Source organism: Neopelma chrysocephalum, unplaced genomic scaffold (genome assembly GCF_003984885.1).
Source record: "Neopelma chrysocephalum unplaced genomic scaffold, ASM398488v2 Primary Assembly neopelma1_96936, whole genome shotgun sequence".
NCBI lineage: Eukaryota > Metazoa > Chordata > Aves > Passeriformes > Pipridae > Neopelma > Neopelma chrysocephalum.
The window spans coordinates 2,434,068-2,454,652 of NW_020925579.1; the positions used below are offsets into that span (position 1 = coordinate 2,434,068).

At 34.3% G+C, this 20,585-nt stretch overlaps 1 protein-coding gene across 9 annotated transcripts in view; it reads right to left on the reverse strand.

Moving 5' to 3' along the window:
* AGTPBP1 (ATP/GTP binding protein 1) overlaps positions 1-20,585 on the reverse strand; it is a 56,400-nt gene that overhangs the window by 24,885 nt on the left and 10,930 nt on the right. For all 9 annotated transcript variants that reach the window (XR_003532148.1, XM_027670817.1, XM_027670820.1 and 6 more), the window contains 15 exons: positions 16,381-16,511; positions 15,792-15,859; positions 15,344-15,407; positions 14,807-14,953; positions 14,414-14,545; positions 12,526-12,619; positions 10,972-11,009; positions 9,251-9,459; positions 8,622-8,799; positions 7,096-7,193; positions 6,073-6,189; positions 4,740-5,452; positions 1,189-1,272; positions 846-932; positions 608-756 (listed from right to left, as the gene is read on the reverse strand). Coding sequence is in view for 8 of the 9 variants with exons in the window: in XM_027670817.1 (XP_027526618.1) it covers positions 608-756; positions 846-932; positions 1,189-1,272; positions 4,740-5,452; positions 6,073-6,189; positions 7,096-7,193; positions 8,622-8,799; positions 9,251-9,459; positions 10,972-11,009; positions 12,526-12,619; positions 14,414-14,545; positions 14,807-14,953; positions 15,344-15,407; positions 15,792-15,859; positions 16,381-16,511 (2,309 nt within the window). In the remaining variant the exon portion in view is untranslated. The remainder of the gene's footprint in view (positions 1-607; positions 757-845; positions 933-1,188; positions 1,273-4,739; positions 5,453-6,072; positions 6,190-7,095; positions 7,194-8,621; positions 8,800-9,250; positions 9,460-10,971; positions 11,010-12,525; positions 12,620-14,413; positions 14,546-14,806; positions 14,954-15,343; positions 15,408-15,791; positions 15,860-16,380; positions 16,512-20,585) is intronic.

A 20,585-nucleotide genomic window follows, 5' to 3' on the forward strand; every position in this document is an offset into this window, starting at 1 on the left:
ATGGTTTTAAGCTGAATAACACACACACCACATACACACTCCAGAGAAGTGGAAGAAAGGCATATTTACTAAGCCAGTACTTTTGAATGAGGTACATGCATCAGACTTGCTAAAGACTGCAAGGGTCACTTAGGAAGCCCGGCAGTAGACTTAAAAAAATAAGTAGACTTATTTTTCCATCCCATCAATAAGGCAAAACTGTTTCAGAATGTCTCTGCCTATTTTCACATCTGAAAATATACCTCTATGCAGAAATAGACTTATGATGTCATTCTCCCTGACCTCTGTCAATCAACAGGCTTTGGTGCTGTCCACCCCGCCCAACAGTCTTAGATCACTTTTAATTGCACCAGTAAATTTCTTCCACTTTGGCCTCACTTACAACAAAACTTCACTTTAAAAACCAACAGCTCATGGTTTAAGATACATTTTTAGTTTTTAACTGAAGCTGTCAAAACATCTTCTATTAAAATACTATTAAAATAAAGCATGTAAACTGACAACATGAATACTACTGATCCTGTGGAGAAGGGAAGGAAACAGCTGAGATGTCTAGTATAGATATTTTTTAAGTATTTCTTCTCAAAGTATGGGAAATGTATCTTACCGTAGTTAAACTGACTGTTTGACTTTTCACAGTTGATGATGTTAAATCGGTAACCAATGCCAGTTTTCATTCCACTGACTTCAAAGTAAAACCACTGATGATAATGATTGCTATTTATATCCGAGTTCAGAATTAGATCATACTCATTTCTAAAGATTAACAAAAACAAATCAATCTTTTTTTTAAGCAGCAGAAATAAAAGGCCTAAAGTATGAAAAGAAGAGCTGAAATATCTTACTTTCTGATCTGAATAACTTTGCGCAGGTTTCCAGATTCAAATTTGGAATTAAACTTCAAAACATCTGCCTCCTCTGGTACGGAATAACTATGAGTAGAAAAAGGGTCCAAAATGAATAAAACAAACTTAACTAAAACAAATTGATTTCTTTCAGTCCTCACTCGGCAGTTCAGAAACTACTTTGAATCTTCCTCTAAAATACAGCCTGGATAGCAGAAACACTGTTACATCAGATAAAACTTTCAATGAAATCTGCTTTAAATATTGCAAATCATATCACAGAGTAAGTAGAATAGACTTAGAGTATGAGTCAAATATTCTTTCCAGAAAGGTAAACACTTACCTCAAATTATCAAGGTCATACACAACTCTGTCTATAATGTCATTTTGATAAATTAGCCTTTCAATATCTTGAGATATTTTTGTCCTAAAATAAAAAGTAAAGTTCTCATTTAAACTTTCACATAATGTTCTCAATTACAAAAGAGGAATTAACTTATATAGGAATGAAAACTAACAAAGTTGACATGAAGATAGTGGTATAGTTCAGAGAGATCTCAGCCTCACCCTCACTTATGTGTACTTAAGTTTAAACACCTGCATTCACAGCTGACTGAATCCAATATTTATGTGAGGGAACTGAGTTTTCATGCAGACAACCCACTGGGTTTTATCTTATGGAAAAAAATGCAGTTTCATACTTTATAATAGAAGCAGGAATAACTCAAACGTTACTTATGTTAATGCTTTAATCCAGGACAACACTTGATAACATTAGTAACTTATATGAGTCCTACCATAAGCAAAATTAAGGAGTTTTAGAGAGCAGGTCATACAGTGAGTGTGTTAGCGAACTAGCTTTTCACCTCTGGAGATCTAGGTTCATTTATTGACTAGGTAACAAATAAAAATTAATTTGGTGATGTCAGCCAAATGTCAGGTGTATGCTTATCCAGATCATAAAACCATTGCACAACTGGCAGTATCTAGGTCCTGGTTTGGAAAAGTAAGAATGTGTTGCAGTTCAAGAATGAAATATAGTGGCAGAGCTGTGTGGAAAAGCTTGCACAGCACCTGCAATAAGAAGAAAAGGAGGCAGATTAACAATGAAGAATACAAAAACAGAGCAGTAAAGTATTCATGCTGGAAATTCTCAATTCAATTAAAATAAATACTGTTAACGAATGAGAAAGAGAAGGTAAGTGCACAACTCTAGCACCTCTTTTTAAATTTAAACTAACTGGAAAAGAAAACAATTCACAAGTCCAATGTACTGACAAGATTGTGATGAGGTTGACTCACCACAATCTATCTGAACAAGTTCAGCTCAGGATAGAACCACAGATTTTTCATCTTGCACTTGATCTTACAGAACTCTTCAGATCTCAGCATGCCTCAGCTCTACAAGGTCATAACACTTCCTATCATCACAGGAGTTTTGCCAAGACAAACCTCCATCAATGAAAATACGTAATAAATACTACATAAATAATAATGGCACTCAAATACCATTATAATGACCAATGTATATGAAAGGGAAGAAGAAACAGTATTCAAGATGCACACTAAAAGGAAAAGGAGTAATAGACATTTTCAGCTTCCAAAAAAATCAAGATAAACTATATCAAGATAATTAAAGAAAAAAGAAATCTGGAACCAACACTGTTGATGTGAGCTGTGTTCTTATAGACTAGTCCTTTGTGGATCCTGATGATTAGAAAATACAAAAGGGTCCAGAAAAAAAAAAACAACCTAAATTTTTAAGGAATGGAAGAAAAAAAGTAGGAATTTAACCCCAAATTTATATGGGATAATTTTCTTCTCTAAAACATAGAGTAACATAAAACACTTCAGTTATTCTCAATTTCATTTTTCCAAAAAATAATAACTTGGTGAGACCTTTGGTGATAATTACATGCTACTGAACTTAAAAGAAAATTACTCCAAAACACTAATTCAAAAACACTTCATCTCCTGGCAAACTGCAAGACTAAAGAAAAAGCCCCAAACCCTCTACCACATTGCTCTAACAAAAGTATGAAGAAAACCCACTCAATCACACCTTAAACCCACTAATGTTTTCTTAAATTACATGGATGGATTAAAGCAACCATTCTTTTTCTAAAGAAGACAGCTGATTAGCAGTAACTAACTGCTTACATTAAGGAGAACATAAATCCCACTGAATGTCAAAAGAGCTTGGACACAGCTTTGTAGAAGGCTTTAAAGTTTTTTCATTCCCCTATCAAACTCATTTTTACCACTTTCCTAAAAAATATGAATTCCTAAGAAGATTAAGCCCTTTTTAAACAGGTTCCCTTCTCAGAAGTTTGTTATATTGAAGTAACAAGACTTGAGTCATTTGTAGAAAACTGAATTTTTAAAACAGTGTATCTTAAAAATGTGATGTAGGATTTTTGATTCAAGGTTAGCAATACTATCTGATATTTCATTCTTATTTCACACAAGACCTAAAGAAGTTACTTTCAACATATGAAATATAACAAAACCAAAATATTTTAAGGTTAAAATATACCCTGAAATTATCTTTATGTTCTACAAATGAGCTTTATGTATAACCACACAAGGTTTGTTATTACAGTTCTTTATATCTAAGAGCAAGCACTGGAATGACAAATTGTATCTGAATTCACTCAGTTTTATCCAGGAAATTTCAGAATAATTAATTAGTACAAAAACACACATGAGGATTTGCAAGATTTTCTTACAATGCAGTTCTTAGGTGATTCCTGACTAAAGACTATCTCTCTTCTAAACCAACTGACTATCTAATAAAGAACTCACAGGGAAGATTCTCTTCCTTCAACACTGAACGGTATATTCATTATGTCATTAGTTTTCAGCACTTGTTCATTTCACTGGCAAGATTACTGTTTTATGACACATACGAAACAGCTAAAGGATTTTAATTATACCACCTAAACGTACTTAATCTCTTAATGATTTTAATATCTAAATGTAAATATGAAGAATCTCATTAAGTTGGTTATAGTTACAAATATAAAGCCAAAGGCATTCACCCTCATAATTAGGCAGGTCTCATAATAGCTGCAAGGTTTCATAATAGCTGCTATTGTTCTGCTAACATGTGCGTTTGTCTACAGTAACCTACTATGTATATGAGCCAACCCTTCATACTACCTCTGCAAATTATTCTTAAGAGTCTCATCAGTCTTCATCACACCCATTTATTTCTTCTCTGAGATGATGAGGAGTTTTATGTATTGTTTTCTGTTGGTTTGCTTTATTTTTCCTTCTGTGTTTATTGTGTGCCGTTCTGCAGGACCTAACACAAACTGCATTCTCAGCATTTGTTACCTCTAAATTCTGTTATACTACAAACACCAAAACCAAACACTTCGGAGTATTAATTTTTTAACTTTCTCCACTATATTTTCCTGAAAGATAGCTTTTTAGCACAGCAGAGAGAAAAGCTGCATCTTCGAACCATTCTACCTTTGCTAAGACCTCGAGAGCATTCAGTTGGGGATTTTTTTGTTTGTTTGGTGGTGTTTTTCTGTGGATTGGTTTGTTATTTTGCAAACCACAAAATTTAGATGGGAGATGGTGGGAAGGTAGAAAGGGAACGTATAAATTAAACTTAGTATTTAGAAACTGAATTACAGAATTAGCAATTACAGATCAGATTGTGTTCTTCTCTATGGCTGTGCACTCACCTAACCTTCAAGCTGCTTTTCACTGAAAATAGTTTTAGATGCCAAAGAAAACTGTGTGACATGGCCTGGTAACCACAGAATCACAGATAGTCAGGGTTGGAAAGGACCTCTGGAGATTATCTAGTTAATCTCATCCTAAAACATGTTCCTCAAGGGAACAATAACAACAACAAAAAAAATGAGTATGGTAACTCACCTCTGCACCCCATATGGCCTTTCCAGAATAGGTTCCTTAAAAGGGGGTGGAATATGGCCAAAATAATCTGGATAGGCCACTTCTGAATATTCTGGAATAGATTTTGTGGTTTTTACCATTTCAATATAAAGATCACAGTCATGAACTGATGATACATCGGAAACCTCAAGCTTGACTTGTTCCCCTGATGAACTAGATCTGGAATCCTCCTCCTCCTCTGAATCCACTCCAGTGCAGCAGAGTTTTCCCAGCTGGACAGATGATCCTTCAAATAGGCTACTTCCACAGGGTGAAACATGTTCACAAGGTTTACTACAAACAAGTGTGGTAAGGCTATCTTTGCTTTCCTTCTTTACTACACACCCTGGACCATAATACTGATCATTTTTTGCACTGTTCTGCAGACTGATTCTGTCCAAGCCTTTTACAATTTCTTGGCTTAGACACTGGCATGATGGAAGCATGTTTCTTTGATCATTTTTCTGATGTGAACTACTGTCTTTCATACCATCTTTCTTTGGTAGTTCCAGAAAGACTGGCCTTCTATTATATTCCTCTGTCAATAAAGGATTGCTTTCCTTCAAAGCAACCCCTTTCGTTGACTGGTTTGCTTCAGCAGAGTGCTCCTCGCTGGCTGTAGGAACAACAATAGGTCCACTCAGATTTGCATCAAGTACAAAAGGTTTTGGTTCCTTGGAAACTAAGTCCCATTCCTTAAAAAATAAAGGCGAAAAAATAATTAAAAAAATTATTAACAGTTCCTAAGTTCCATTTACATTAGAAACATTTCTCTTTCCCTTTTCCTGAGGTAAGTTTTTGAATAATCCAAAAGAAATGTAATTTAAAAGATAACAGTTATTATGTTATAAGCTATCATAGCAATTAAGGTTCATCTTTTACAAGATGAAAGCTTTAAAACCATAAACAAGTAGTTCATCAATAACAAGTCAGTTCATCAAGTCAGTGCAATTGACCCAGATATTTTAACCACTGATTTTAAGTAGATGCACAGCATAAAGGAAATACCTAATACAATGAAGCTCTCTCAGAAATCTCATGTCCTTCCTTACTATTTTATTTCTGCCCTGTCCAATAATTAGACATCAGAAAACAGTTTTGTTTACATCTGCCCACAGTCCCCTTCTCAGTCAGAGTGAAGTAACCATAACATTTAACTAAGTTACTTAGTATATATCACTCTCATATGTAGATCTAGAACTGCAGACCCATGTTTCTTGGCTAGAGGAACTATCCATCAAAAAAAAGAACATCAAAGTGTATTCCAGAGTCAACCTGACGTAACAAGAAATGTCCTGAGAATCATATATTTTACCTGAAAGTTTTCTGAAAGTTCTGGGAAAAACTGTTCATACATTTTCAATTCTTCTATGGGTCTTCCCAATTCCTGTCTAGGTTTCAGTTTATTAATATCAGTCTCAATATCATCATTCTGAAAGATCATCAGAACAAATTAATCTTGCATGCAGAATAAATACACTTCTAAAACATTAATCTGAAACATTCACTTTTTACGCCTGACACAGCCATGCTTTAAAAGCAGAATACCCCTATTTGAAAATTAGCTGAACTGCAGCTTTCACCATGAAGATTTAAGCAGCTTGGTTTTATTAGTATACCTAAGTTTCTATTTCAACAGAAATACTAAAACATCTCAATTTTCTTGCTTTTACACAAATTTATTATACACAGATATCAGACTACACTTTACATGAGATCTGTGCATATTTTGACTATTGCAACTTGGAATATGGAGACTTCATCTGATTGCAGTGACAAAGCAATGCTGCTTCTGTAGAAGACACTCCTTTCATCAGGGCTCATCAGACCCTTGAATAAAAGTTGTCTTTCCAGCCCATGGACAGACAATTCAATTAACTCTTAAATATCTGTAATATAAAAATACTGAATAAGGCAGTTCTGACCAAATATCCATCTGTGTTCCAAGTGGCAGGTGGAGAGCAGGATAATAACTTCCCAAAGTGGTACAACAGTGAAAGATCTATCTGTGCCTCTACAGTTGCCTGAACTTACTACCTTGCTGAAACACTGATCTAGTCAATCCCAGTCCAGAATGATCAAAAAAGTTAGAGCAGCTCCTACATACTGAGCAGCTTATGTAGGAAAAGTCGGCTGAGAAAAATACAAGTGGGGAACAGAACACTGCCAAAAGCGTTTGCAGTTCTGTTCCACTGTACTCCAGAAACATTAAGTGTGAAGTAAAGAGATTTTGATAAAAATCTTGAAGCCATCTGAACAAGAAAGGTTGATATTTCCAAGCAGCACCTGCTTCCTTTAAGTTTCAGGAGCTTTTTTAATTAATTCTGTCTCTACCAACCTTAAAATGTTGGTCTTTGTCATCATCATTTTCAGTTTCAATTTCTGATTCTGTTTCAGCATCATCGTTATCATCACTTTCATCTACTACATCATCCACTACAATACAAAAAAGTTCAGTAAGGCAGATTATACATTTAATCCAATATACAAGTTCAAAGAAGAACTTCTCTGTTCTGGGTTTATTTTCTTTTTCACTTACTACATGATAAAAAAATGTGAAAACCAACTCATTAACTAGTCCTGTTTGTTATGTTTTCTCATAAAGGGTTTCCCATGCAGGAAATCTGCTGATCGTCAATAAAAGGCTCACTCAGAAGTTTACAAATTATACTGATTTTCTAGTGTATTCAGAATAACTACATGTATTGCTTTTACTGATCATGGAAGATTGCTCTTTTAAAAAACACAGACCTCTACCCACCCCACATTCTACATGTCTTTTAACACAGAAGTTTTTCCTTTTAAAGCAAATCCTACATATTCTATTTCCTTAGGTTTTTCTCTTCTTTTTATAGAAGATAACGAAACCATTTTAAAAAACATATCAGTAGTTCACTTCATCAGACTAGGAAGTTTCTAAATGGGTATTATAGAGTACCAAACATACTGTATTAAGTGGAGATTTATTTTCTGTGGATTGAAACACACTTCTAGATCTATTTTATATGTGAAGACAAAACATAAAGTCCTTACTCCTGGAGTTTGAGTCTGACCCACTTAAACTCCAATAGGATAGCTTACTTCTTTCAGACTATGATGACATTTTGTTTCAGAAGATACTGTGAATAAGAAGATATTAATAAGTCCGACTTTGCCTCTTCGTTTTAGAGTAACTTTTTGACAGCAACTTTATTAGTTGCCTATCCAGGACCAAAGCTGTTTCACCATATCTGAATATGCATTAAACATTAATTCTCTGAAAATAATGAAAGATGCTCACAACAGGCTGAATCCATTTCCTACAAAGCAGCATCCAAATGCTTTGCAGACAAGTGTTTCCTAAGAGACTGCAACAGTCCAAGAAAGCAGCTTTATTTTTTCATCATGCAAATGAAGGAAAAAACACAATAATTTAAAAAAGCCAATGCTTCAAGTGGCACATGCTAATCTAAATTCAGCACACCTTGAGTTATTAGGGTAACAGAAAGAAAGGAATACACGCTCCTGTAAAGCAGGATGTACACTACATCACATTTCACACAGCAGAATATACATAAGTGAGTTAAAAGGAGAGACCATTTAAGTTTGTATACAGTCTACTCTTTACACTTCAGAGTTTGATGAACATCACCTTTTAGTTCCTGTTTTCTTTTTTATTCTATAACCACAGGTGTGGATACACATCACTTAAAACTTACAATTAGAAACTGGTGCTCCCCACTAACAGTCACAGACCCTTTCCTAGTTAAGAAGAGCATCAGAGTCCAAGTTTTAGGTGAGAACACAAATAACTGCAATTGATTCCATTTTACACAAAGCAGCAATAGACATACTCAAAGACAAAGTATTACAAAACTACCATACCATCAGGAGGCAAACTGTACAGCTGAGCCACAGGACCGCTGGCAGGAATAACTGGGAGTTGGAAATGGAAAGCACTTTTAATAGTCGGTAAAGGAAGACGATTTTTAGGAAAACATTTTCTCATTATTAGGCTAGATGTGTTGACGAGAGGATCAAGAGTTCTTACTGCAAGGCACTCCTATTAACAGGAGAATAACAAAAATTATTTATCAAACTAATAGTCAAACTACATTTGTTACACTATTAATGAATTCTAAAAATCTGTATTTTGTTTACAAAAAAATTTGCTAATGTCTCCTTTGAAGGCCAGAATAACTTCTCCCAACTCATATTCACATCTTTTTAAAAATCCAAACTTCAAAATTAAAAGGTATTTTTACCTCATCTTTTTTTAAACTAAGTTCAACCATGCCTTCCAGAGATAGTCACAGCAAAATAATAGCAAATATTAATTTAATTGTGTACTCTTTCACTCTATTTCAGGTTGGTACAGAAAATAATGCTTACTTCCATAATCAGGACTGACCACAAATCTCATAAAAGAAATATGACAAACTTGAGGTCAGGATCTTTTTAGAACAAAAGAGGCAAAACCACCAACATAAAAAAAACAAACACGATAAACTTACTTGTGAAGTGTTGTAAAGAATTTTCATCCCATTGGCATCAATGAATGCTTTTCTTCCCAGTTTGATGTTTGTAACACTTTTAATGCACTGCAAGACTCCTTTACGTATCAGCATGTATCTGTGACGACTATCATGACGGTGCCAATCAACATAAATCGTTAAAAGCACCTGCACATATCCTCTGTCTACTGCTCTCCTGGCATTTGTTTCTTTGCAAAAAAAGTTAGGAAAGAAAATTAAATTTTGACCAAATGACTTCAGTATTACTTTCAAATCAATGTTTAAATTTTTCTTTTTATGCAAGAGAGTTGTTTCATTTTAAGTAGTGTTTTAGCCACACTTAGCAGAGTTTTACATCAACCTAAACAGAAGTGACTGAAGAATTGAGACCAGTAGTCTAAACTTCATTCTTAGAATAATACCGTATGTAATTTTCATGGTTTACCAGAAGAACAGTGTGCATTACACTTAAAGGTAACGGTAAGATGATGTCATCCACAAATTTAAAAAAAGAAAAATTCTACAAAGCATATCTATGTCCATCCACACACACTGTGTAGACAAAATATTTGAAACAAACCTCTTTTCACTTGCAATCCATACAGTTTTGTAGCAACTATCACTCAAATTTGATAAACTTATAATACCTCTACCCCAAATACTGGATAATCAGTATGACAACTGCACTATACACACCATAGATTAGTGTTTTTATGAAGAGATTTACTTATATAAAGTGTAAGAAGTTACAATGTCAAAACCTGTAAGGAGAAGACATCCCTAAATAAATACACAAGATCTCCTGTTTTAAAGACCTTTTCAACACTTCATTTCTCTCCCCAATATTAAAGTTTAACTGCCAATTTATAGAATAGAACACTGACAATGATATAGAATAATTTCTTTCCCTAAATTTCCCTAGGAGAATTTGCAAAATTTTTAAATACACAAATCAGAAGACCAAGGTATGACACTGAACAAACATCAGTAAACTGTGACAATCAGTACCAAAATTTCCTGTCATTTGTCTGAAATGGTTTTCTGCAAATCTAATCACACCTCAGTTCTTATCCAACTCCACTGGAAGTACTAGGAATGCTGCAGCTTTAACACAACTGTTTGGAGAAAATGAGTTTTTAATTCCCTTCTAGCTACAATCCTGGTTCAAAATCTGTGGAGACAACATTTGTTGCTTACTGCTGGATGAGACAGTCCATGCCTGGAAACAGACCACTGTTTTGTTACCCTTAATTCCACTTCATGAGCATCACTGACAGACTTGCCATTAGGACCCAAGTCCTAATTACTCAGAAGAATTACTGAAGAATACCTACATTTTCCCCTGTCATCCACAGATATTTCCAGATATATATACATAAAAAAGATGCACAGGAGTTAAGTTATAGATATCCATTACTGAAGGGCTGAGATGAGTGAATGTAAAAGGCTATTTCTCCACCTCAGATCCAGATCAGTTTTGCAGAAGCAGTGCAGCCCTTCTGCTGCATAACTGAAGAAATACTAACCAATTATTAAACATATAGCTATATACAACATAAATAAAGCACCACAGACTGCAGATAAAACTGTACGTTATTTCTAGCTTTCCTTGCCTTGATTTTGTTTAGGCCACAGACTTAATGTTAGTTTTACCCTGTCTGTACACACGCACATATATATAGCTCAAGTAGACAAATAGTTTCTTGTAGTCAAACACTTACTTGATTTCAGCAATGCAGCAAGTGTGTCTAAAGCAACCCTGTCAATATAACAAGAAAAGTCAGAACAGTAACCAACCAGTAAGCTTAATCTACAATACTATAAAACTAGACAAGATACTTACTGCTAATAGACATATAAAGTCTAACCTCATGTTTTCCTGGTTGCATTGTATCATAGATTTCACTTTTAAAATTTGATTTTACTATGAGATCACATAAATCTGCTGCATCTGAAGTCTGATGGAAAAACTTAAAAAATATCAATGCAATGGCTATCCAAAATTCCAGCTTTTGCAAAAACACTGTGACTATGTAATGTTTATGACCGACACTCAGTGGTTGTGACAGTTCTGAAATTCATGTTTTTGTTAGCAACAGAACAAGTATTTCCACAAAGGACATTATTTTCAAGAACTGTAGGTCAGTACTGGTGGTGTATTAATACACTGAGAAGCAATACCCATCAATTTGTACTACCATACATGATGATCAGTGTGAGATTTTTCTTGTACACAAAGACATTTTTTCAATTAACTCAAATTGTACAACTAGAAAACACATAGACTTATTTTTCCCCTCTTTGTGAAGATAGACTTCATGTATATGATCTTACATCATAAACAAGGATATCATGATTACTCACATCAGAGAATAGTAAGTTCCTAGGTCTAATTTTAGGCTGGGGTTTAAAGGAGCAGGGCTTTTTTTTTTTTTGAAAGGGACTCCTGTGACCACAAATACCAGATTTTGATAACATAACACTATTTTTTTTTGTACAGAAGTTAGAATATGTACAATACAAGATTATTATTTTGCTAACCAGATGAAAAATTTAGTCTGCCACAGGCAGGTACTTCAAAAAGGTGGAGTGTGTAAAGAAAGGTTATCTTCAGTTAGATCCTCTTAGCTAATTTTTACCCTAAATTCATCGAAAAAACCCAAAACAAACCCCAAAAAGAACCCCAAACAATCAAAAAAACCCTATAAAACCTATCAACCACCACGGGGCTGGGAATCTAAAGTCATCGCTTTCAGCTACACAGTGAATTTTATGTTTTTTTAAACACAACAGCACAATGGCCCACTAGACAAATATTGCTGGGACATCCTACTCTATATTTTATGTTCTTGCTCTGAGAGTCTATAATTGATTTGAAATAAAACAGAAAGAAAATTTTATTACCAAATAAAAGGGATAGTGTCACACCAAAAGCACAAAGCAGATGCAGAAGCCAATTAAACAAATTGAAAAATGATGGGATTGTCTTGATCTGTTTGTCATGATTTGGGGATAATCACTGTACAGTTTCCATGCAGGAATATTAGAGACAAAAGTAATACTTATGTTATTTTACCAGTACTGCAAACAGACATTCCAATATTTTGTGTTACTCTGCTGGGTAAAATTAAACTTCCCATCTCCTTTCACTTTATTAATATTTATTATTCAAATATTAATTGTTTGATTTCTCTAATACTATTTTTAATTTACAAGTAAGTTTTGAAACATATACAAGGTTTTACCACACACTATATTAAAGAGACCTTACTTACTTCATAAGGCTAGTGTTCTTTTTACTAAAAGGGCCAACGATCTTAAACATCAGTTCTACTACTCCATTCTTTCCCAAAGATACTGCATTTACAGCTGGAAGAGTTAAAAGCAATCCATTTTAAGATAATGTAATAAGAACAGTAAAAGAAAAAAAATCAATATACTCAACCTAAAATTGACACAAGTTAATTTTGAAGTACAAAAAATGCTTGTGCTTTAAGACATACAATGACAGGCAGACACACTACACATAATCAGCATGACAATCCAATCTTCATAGAACTTGAAAAAGAAAAAAACGTAATTACTACTATACAAATAAAATCATGTACTACTTCCAACACAGGCTTCTGCTTTCTTTGTTATTAAAATGCATTAAAAAAGAATTTTCTTAATTCAGTTTATCAAAACAACAGGCTTTCTAAAATTTCAAGTCTAATAAGTTCTATGACTTGCTACTATAATTTAGTATTAGGATAGACATGTATATTCACCAGGGTTTGAAAGCCAAGAGTCTGCTATAAAATTTAAAAATGCCAATTGGTATAAGCTTTTCTGAACTACATGTTATGAACATATGTTCTCAGAAAAAAATATTATAAAAGTAACCGATTTGAAAGAGAGAAAATGAAAAGAAATTATGCTAAGACCTATTAAGTTCAAGAAATATGCACTGAAAGTATACCTGGCTGAAGTCCAACAGCCACTGAAAATAGAAACTGCTGAAATAGGCACAGAAATTCAATTCCTGACTGAGTTTAGCAATATGTGCTCATGACAAAGCAGGAAGACAGCAGCTAAGACTTCAACATAACAAATGCTGTTATTAGTGTAGACTTTAGTATGTGAACCCCAGTTGCAATTTCATCATCATTAGCAGCAACATTACACCAGAACCTAAGAAAAGTTAGGACTTATTCTAACTGTACTCAAACTTTAAACAGTTCTACGCATCAGAATGTTATGAACTACTACTTTTTCTGTTTCTAAGGAGTGGGAAATATAGAAAGACAGAACTGATCTTAGCAGAAGCCAAATTGGAGACCCAGTTCAATATGCCATTTTCAGGATGAAGCAAGTTTTCAGCTATGCAATGTTAACTAATGTAACTATCTGTGTTAAACTCCTCAATTTGGAAGCACTTTACCTCATTATCAGTCAGCTCAACAGAAATAAAGCTTCCACATTTTGAAAGTATTAAGGCTTTATGAATTATATCTGCTCATGAGAATGTCCTGAAAACATAATCTCACAGATCATCAAATCAGTTCTCTGGGGCAAACATGGTATGTTTTCAATTTCTTGCACTTACTTAAGATGTTTAATGACCATTTTGAGCTCAAATGAAAAACTTAAGAGCATCTAAATGACAGTAGAAATACAGATCAACTTCCTACTGCCTGTCCGAACAATTAGGCTCTTGTGGAAGAATATTACCCCAATAGTAGAGCACTTGTACACAAGGATTAAGGAAAAGGTTAAATTAAGAAATATAATATTTCCTGTGTGAACCAAGTGTTAAATTAGCAATAAAGAAATAAAATAAAGAAAAAAAAAAAAAACATGAGCATGAATAATAAAGAGAATAATTATTTAATTCCAAATGCTTTCGCAAGCACAATGTTAGCATTTCTGGTTTACACCTTCACATATCAGCATTTATGCAAATTAGATAGCTCAAAATTCCACACATCCCATAAGATTGGTTAAAAATACCCAGCTTTTTCTAGAGTTTAAGCAATTTTAGGATATAAAAAGCAAGTTCTCAGAAAGAAAGTATTTTAAACACTCAATATTAAACAAGCATCCAAATCTAGTATTTTAACCTTATCTAGGTAAAAAACTTTATATTACATGGAGAATAAAATAATTATCTGCAATACTTACAGTTGGTTGAGTAAACTCTTAATACTTGAAGACATGGCAATATTAGCCTGTGGTTCTGCAAATTTTGCTTCACTAAATTCAATGGTATGTTTAGGACACCATTTATTCTTGCTTTCATGCCAATCTTTTTGTCTGATGTCAAAGAAATACAAGATCAATCACACTAATTTTGAAATTATTATTAAAAAATAGAAGTTAAATGACTGAATTTCTTCTAGTCATAGAAGTAGATATCAGCTCTGAGTATCTACTTTCCACCACTCTTCCCCCCATCTCACTCCTCCTTTTGCTCTCCTCTATCAATTCTGAATACATAGATGCTTACACAATAGGAAGAATTTTTTTTTTTAAGTTTCAATTATAAAACTTCAATGTATTATGCCATAATATCACCTTTTGGACCAATTTTTGCAAGAAGAGTATGAAGAAGCACCATTAATTCTTCATTTGGTGGAGAGTCTTTGCTGGCAGTCAAAAGCAGCTGTAGTAAGATCTGTGTCCCTCCTTTGGTAACCAAGACACTTGCTCTCCGACCGCCACCTAGAAATTAAAATTGAGCTGATATCTCTAAAGCCAAAGAACAATGAAATATCTAAGCTACAGTTATCATAGTCTTTAGAACAGCAATATTTTAATATTTTTTTCATATGTGACTGCACTATGCAAGGACATGCTGGACTTAAACTTATTGCAATATAACTTATTTGTGTAGAATTATTTGCAAGGTGACTTCAGTCTTTATGTTCTTTTAATTCTGCATATCAGTCTGCCTTAGCAAATGCCAAAAACCAAAAAAACAAAACAATAATAATAAAAAGCCTCACCAAAAACCCAAACCTAATAAAAAAATAACCAACCAAAACAAACAAAAAAATGCCTGAAGAATAATGTACAAATATAATCATATATGACTCCTTAAGGAAAACTTACCAACTGAGATTACCTCAATGAGAATATTCAATATATTTAGAATAGTTTGAGGATCTTTTGTATTCTGCAACAAAAAAGACAGCGATGTTTGCCTAATGTAGCAGTCTATTACAATGGTTTAGATACTTAAAGCTAGGAGAAATTGCCACCACCAAATCAAGTAGAATTTAGGATGCATAACCACCCAGCTAAACATCCCACTGTGCACCTGAATTAACTACAAAACCTAATAAAATCTACTTTGTAGTATGACACAACAATTAGAACTGATAGGTGACAAGAAATTCATAAGCAGTATCTAATAAAGACAGTATCTAATCATTACAGACCAACACCACAAGTTTTGGAGACTCTAAAGAATAATACAACACATTTCATAACAAAAAGCCCAACGATAAAATGCAAAACTTACTATGCACCCATAACCACAGAGATGAAAAGATTTTACCTCTAGGGTTGCCAGGATAATTTCTATTCCAGTGGAGCCCTTAGAAGTCATCTCCTTCCTGGTTTTTTCTGTCAGTGACAAAAAGAATAATACTAGCTTGCAGAAATAAAATATGTGATCATCTACAAAATTATCAGAATATTTACACTGCAAATAATAAAACCTATTAAAAACCATATAAAACTAAATAAAAAACTTAAGCAATTCTAAAACTCATTTTTGTTTTCACTTGTTGAACAATCTTGTCATGTCCTAGAAAAAAAAGGCTGTAAAGAAAAAAAATCAGTAAGAAAGCTTTCTTCCAGATACTTCTACTTCTCATAGATATACATACATACACACATACATATATCAAGTGAATTATTACTTAAATTACAACTGTTTGACAATAAAAAATTAACTTGGCGTAACCAATACTATACCAGATAGCATTAAACGTGGACTTAAACAGATGCTTTCAACAGTGAAAAAACCAGATGGATAGTCAAGTTCACTAAACAAAAACAGAAATTCAAGTCCAGCAAGGAAGATACACAATAAGGAAGACTCAAAAGGGAAACTACTAAACCCACAAAACTGAGATAATTACCTTGACTCTGAACCAGATGAAGGATCTTAGAGGTAACATATCTGGCATTGTCTGATTGTCCTAATACAGAGTCCAAATTGATCTTCTCCAACTGTGACAGCAGGGACATAGTCCGAGAATTGGCAGAAACACTACAAGAAGGATTTTTTACTTTTTTTTTTTTCCTAGATCAGAGAAAGAAAACCACTAACAACAGAAACTCCATCTCAGAGTAATGGCAGTGGCTAATTCACCTTCATATTTTATCTTGACTGTAAAACAGTCTTAATTCTCCTTAATTCTGGCAAATTTACAGATTTTGCAAAGCCTGAATTGCAGCAGATCAATTATATGTAACAGCATATGTAAGAGCAACTGTGAACAGAGAAATCAGATGCACCAAGTAAAATGCAGATATAGGTACAGATGTTGTTCATCTATGCCACTTAGAGTAACTTCTATTTAATAATTCGCATTAAGTGACAGGATACTGTATCAAACCTGCCATTCAAGGGAAAACTAGCTACAAACAATCCCAAAGACTGTCTCACAGGCTGGCATTTTGAAGTGGGAGAAAAGACTGTCTGTCATTCATGAAATGAGCAAACCAGCACCCACCAGCTGAAGAAAAAGAACACCATTTTGAACGAGAAAGCTTTGGAACGTTTCCAAAGTTATCATCAGGGTTTGGATTCATTTTGAACACAAGAGTATTTTGGCCTGCCAACAAAAAAATTGCCTTGAAAATGTATTTTAATAGAAGACACAATTTCAAACCAGGCATTCATATAGACAGGTAATTACAAGGAAAGAATGACTGTAAATATTTATAGTATTCTAAACAGAGTCAGCCTAGAAACTGTTTATTTGCTCTCTAGTTTAACATCATAACAATTATTCAGAATAGAGATCCACATTCCTACATGAAAGTAATTTTTAGACAAATGTTTAACATTTCAATTATAGTCATGCAATTAACTACAAGAAATTATGACTTCCAAGAATTAACTACATTGACTTTTCACTTCTGTAACATTAGGCTCCCACAATAATCAACAATAATTCATTTTACACTGACACTGTTCTGACTCCCTACAATAAAACTGAAGTCTACAACATTGCTTTATAAATACTGTCAGTTTTGTTTAAAACAATGAGGAATTGTTACTCCCTGATTTGTATTTTACATCAGTGTAAAGGTTTCACACTTACAGTTAACTCGACTAAAATGTTAAAATCAAGGGAGTAAGGTAGCCAAGGGCAAAGGTTATACTGCCGAGAAAGCAAATTGATATAAGAGCTGCTGAGGAAACTCCTTTCACCACTTTCACTTTTCCATATTGACATCTAAATGAGAAAAATAGCCAAAATCTATTTCAGACTACAGAGGATACTTACAAGCTGCTAACAACAGGAATAAGAAATGGTTATATTAACTACAGACTCAAATCAAGGCCATTTTATATTGTGAAGTAAGCATATCATCTTCTCAGTTATTTGCTAGACTTTGATTTCAGAGTATTTCTTTAACCTAAAATAAATCTGTCTTGGGTGCTGAAACACTAATTTCCTTGTCTAAGTAAAGCATAATCACTCCAATACTTTCTCATCATCCAAAAGCAGGCTTAGTATAAAGGTATTTTTATTTGCGTAAGCTTTGTTTTGTGTATTTCTCCTCCTCCGTTTATCCATTTGAAATGCTCCAAAATTAACCCAAGATTTTAATGAAATCCATAAGCTCTGTTGATCCAGTATACAAACTGACAAACTTACACAAGGTGTTATCTTCACCAGCTCCACAGTCAAAACAAGTAAGAGTCCCGCCAAACAACGCATAAGCCAACGTGTATGAGAACTGCTGCTTCAACTTTCATTATGTGTGTGTATATGTATAATTTCCATTGTAGTATATCACTGGTCTTACCATGAAATAAATGTAGTTTGAAAGCTGAAAACAAGTCAAGAAAGCAAAGCCGATCCATAGAAATAATAAAGAATAAATTAAAAAAAAAATGGGCAAAAAAATTTTTTGCAAAGACAAAACTCACGTGCAGGCATTAGAATGTCAAAGCAAATCTCATTTTTGACTGCTACAGCCTGCAAAATTCAAGCAACACTGGTGCCTCTAAGCAATTTACCATGTACAGGAAGTTAGCATCTAACATAATTTCTCCATACTTACTAAAAGCTTTAAGAGGTTTAGGTAGGGTTCATTACTGGGTGGTATAACAATTTAAGTTTTAAGATTTAGAGTTACAATCTCCGCCTGGGGACAGAGCTCCTATCAAGAGCAGTAAGCACTTATTGCAGCAGAGATATCTTTAGAATGGTTTTCAGCTATTTGTCCTGCACAAAGTCTTCCAATATAAATATAGCCAAATAAACTTCATGTCTTCACCATACCCAATCAAGCATCCTTGAAACTGGCATCAGCCAATGCTGAAATATATATTAAAGTCTTGATATCCACTTAGTTATGACTGACTTTTCATCTTAAACTAAGATTTGTACTCTTATTTATTAATATTCTACACTAATATACATAGCAGTTGTAATACTGTGACAGTTTTCAATGTCTGCACAGTAAATCAAAAAGACTGTAGGACAGGAATTATGGCAGCCAGCCAGACATACAGGAGTAGAATCAGTAATACTACTGTGACAACCCATTTGACCTAAGAACAAAATGAAAGCCTAATTTTTAATGAGACTCTTTCTCATATCTGTAATGCAAATACATGTGTTTTGATCAACAAACCATTCAGGATCCAAATCTAGAAGACAGTTCTCCAAATCAGAGGCACCATGGAATCCAATATTTTTAAGAGCAAAAAACCAGTCAGACCGGCACAATAAAAACTGTCTTGTCAGAGCTATGTTTTCTCTCAAGCTGCTGACATTGCAGAACCTCGCATGAATACCCTGAAGACTGTGTCCTGACTTTCATGGTGACCTGACAGTGACAGACAAAGCAGGAGCCAAAGACTCAGGAGGAAGAGCCAAGACTTTCCTGCGTTTAGACTGTGAGGGTATAAAAGCCCAGGGGTTCCTTCGCTCAAGGTCCCTCCTTGGAGGTATCAGCTTGAGCTGTTTCTGTGCTTTTACACCATGAATAAATTGCTTTGGGGAACAAGACATCTGAGACTCTGCCATGGGAAACCTGGGGTCAAATTGGTATGCAGGCAGTGTAGACCAGTCACAAGAATTTTGACTGGAGTATCCAATATACACTGGAGTCATCATCCATCGAATTAGAAGAGCACTAACTAGGATTGCAACTCAGTCAAAAGCCACTATCAGAAGGAATGTGATGACTCAAACGGATCTCACACACCAACATGCAGGCTATCCAGGTCTCCAGCTGCCATGAGTGCCTGGGTTTGTCACTGATGAGGAGGGCAGCAGAGACAAGATGAAACTATTTTCCCCACAATATGAATAACCCTTTTTGTTACTAGAAGTCGCATTTTTCACCCCACTCATTCTAAATCCTTCTCACAAGAGCACTCTGTAGTCACTGAGAGTTACATACAGTCTCTATAATCTTTAGTTATTAAAAAATCCTGACTAAGAAGCACCAGAAGAAACTTCATAACACCATAAAAACTATTCTCTTCAGAGTACGATAAACACCACAGCTGCTCTTCATGGCATACATATGCCAAACCAGCCCTTAACGACCTACAAAAATGATGATTCAATAACCAAAGGCAACTTCATTCTAACGCTTTTTATCCCTTCATTTGAAAGTTTTTCTCCCTGAAGTTTAATCTTAATATTTCTGGCACTTCTTACTACAAATGTGACTGTCCTTTACCTGTTCCAGTCATATACCTCTCTAAGCACAGTATCTTGCACATATTTCCATCAAATGTTCTTGAACACTTTCTGCATTTCACGAGAGTATTTTGAAATTATTTGGTCCTGCAGTAGTTTTACAGATCTTTCCAGCTTCAAGGTGTCTGCAATTTTAACAAGAATTTCCTTCTGTTACAGATCATTAGTCAAAACCCAGAGTATTTCCAACCATTAGCTGTAAGCAGAAAGAGAAAGAAAGAGCACGTGCAGAAATAAACTGTGCACTGTTTCCTTCTGACAGCCATCAACTACCACTAGTCTAGTAGCCAGTCAGTGTTTTATTCTGTCCAAAATCAACCAATAATTATTCTTCTGGGATGGATTTAGACTTTCTTTAAGTGTCTTGTGGTAAAAGTTTACCAGTTTTA